General features: G+C 49.2%; 1 protein-coding gene across 4 annotated transcripts in view; it reads right to left on the reverse strand.

The window, feature by feature from the left end:
• The window catches only part of LOC107103241 (glutaminase kidney isoform, mitochondrial-like), a 37638-nt gene that overhangs the window by 22555 nt on the left and 13294 nt on the right, over positions 1-1789 (reverse strand). For all 4 annotated transcript variants that reach the window (XM_015402816.1, XM_015402819.1, XM_015402818.1 and 1 more), the window contains 2 exons: positions 481-513; positions 336-394 (listed from right to left, as the gene is read on the reverse strand). In XM_015402816.1, the coding sequence (XP_015258302.1) occupies positions 336-394; positions 481-513 (92 nt within the window). The remainder of the gene's footprint in view (positions 1-335; positions 395-480; positions 514-1789) is intronic.

Raw genomic sequence — 1789 nt, forward strand, 5'->3', positions numbered from 1 at the left:
AAATGTCAGAAATAGCGTTTAGTTCCAGGTTTTATCCAGCAGCCCAACAAAACCTGGTTGAAAAGGATGAAAGGGTCCCCTCCTTTGGAATGGGGGTCGTTTGGCTTCTTTGTTAGCCTGCAATGCCCCCTACCTGTCTATGTCTCTGAATGGGGGGTCGTTAGAGGGAACAGTTGGCCTGGCTGTTGGGGTTGCAATGATAGCGGGCAGACATCAACTCTATCGCTGTATTGTAGGTTTTTTAAAGCTGAAATCCGAGCCCCCCCCACTGGGTGTTTCTGGACTCAAACACGGCCCTTTAAAAGCAAAATGGCGCTGAATGAGGAGAGACTCACGTGGCGTTGCTGAAACCAACGTATTCGCCTCCTGCCATCTTCTTCAGATAGTTCATGACCTGAAAAGAAGAAAAAAAAACGTTTTTGTCACGATGCTGATCTGGAAACATGGTGAGGGGGCGTGGCTTCCTGCCGCTTTACTCACATAGTCAAACTTCTCGGCGTTGCTGGCAGTTTGCTGCGGAGAGAACAGAAGAAGAAGACAGTGAGAGCAGCTCCTCCAGTGCAGGAAAGGTTAAAGCTACTGATTCAATCACCAATTAGGACCTAAACTCTGAGCTCTGCCTCCATGAGGGGCGGCCTAGCGCTACGATTGGCTTAGAGACAATCTCTGCCTGGAGCTTTTACTAGATTACACCCTCCAGCTAATCTAGAGTAGATCTGAGTGGCATGGTGTCTGGGTGCATCGTGTGCAGGTGGCCCTCTGCATTATTTGTTACGATAATGCTGGTTTGGATGCACTGAAGAAGTTATCAGCCCAAAAATTAACAAACAGATGGAAGAGAGGATGGGAGAGAAGGAGGAATGGTCCTCAGTGTTCCTGAAGCTGCCTGCTGCCTCAGAGAAAACACGGCAAAGGAAAAAAAAACGGCACACATGCACGTTTAAAGTGTTACACATTCAGAGGAGAGCTCCGCTAGTCTGGTTAACGATCAGAGCCCGTTAGAGGCCGCTGGCTAAGCTAGGTCACAGATGGAGGTGTTAAACAGTCACTACATGGGTCTACAGAGCTGATTGGAGGAGAGGACAGAGAGAAAGAGAGGGGGGGGGGGGGGGGGCAGGGTAGATATGGAAAAGGAAGAAAAAATTACCAACGTCATTTGACCTGCAGCAGCAGTCATTATTTCCCACAGTTCCTACGTCTGAAAAATATGCAACATACACACAAACAACAACAACATGTAGCCTTCAAGCAGCAGGTAACAACAGTTTGGGGCGGTGCCATGGCAACGCCCCCCCCCAGCCCCCCCCCCCCCCCCCCCTAACAACAGTTTGGGGCGGTGCCATGGCAACGCCCCCCCCCAGCCCCCACCCCCCACCTACAGCGGCCGGCCCAGCGGGGGCCGCTGCCCCAAACAGAGAGAACACATCGAGCAGAGAAACAGTTCTATCGCCGCTGATAGAAAGAAAATAAAAATTATTTCTTTTGTAGGGGTGGGGTCAAAGGTCAGGGGCGGTTTAAACAGTTTTACTATAATATATATATATTCCAGGAGCTTATGAGCTACCTGCTCCTATCGGGTCACCAGCTGCAGTCTGCTGCTTTACAGAAACACGCCGCTGTGAGCTGGAAGCAGCAAATCTTTAAATCTGAAATGATTCCATCCTGTTCAATAAATAATCAGTGTTCTAAATTCAGAGTAATTTTCATGTGAATGTGCTTTACTGGAGGCATCCATGTTTGTCAAAGAACACTACTGCCACCTACTGGTTAGCAGAGATGGGAAGTAACG

This window comes from Cyprinodon variegatus, unplaced genomic scaffold (assembly GCF_000732505.1).
Source record: "Cyprinodon variegatus isolate N-32 unplaced genomic scaffold, C_variegatus-1.0 Scaffold1402, whole genome shotgun sequence".
NCBI lineage: Eukaryota > Metazoa > Chordata > Actinopteri > Cyprinodontiformes > Cyprinodontidae > Cyprinodon > Cyprinodon variegatus.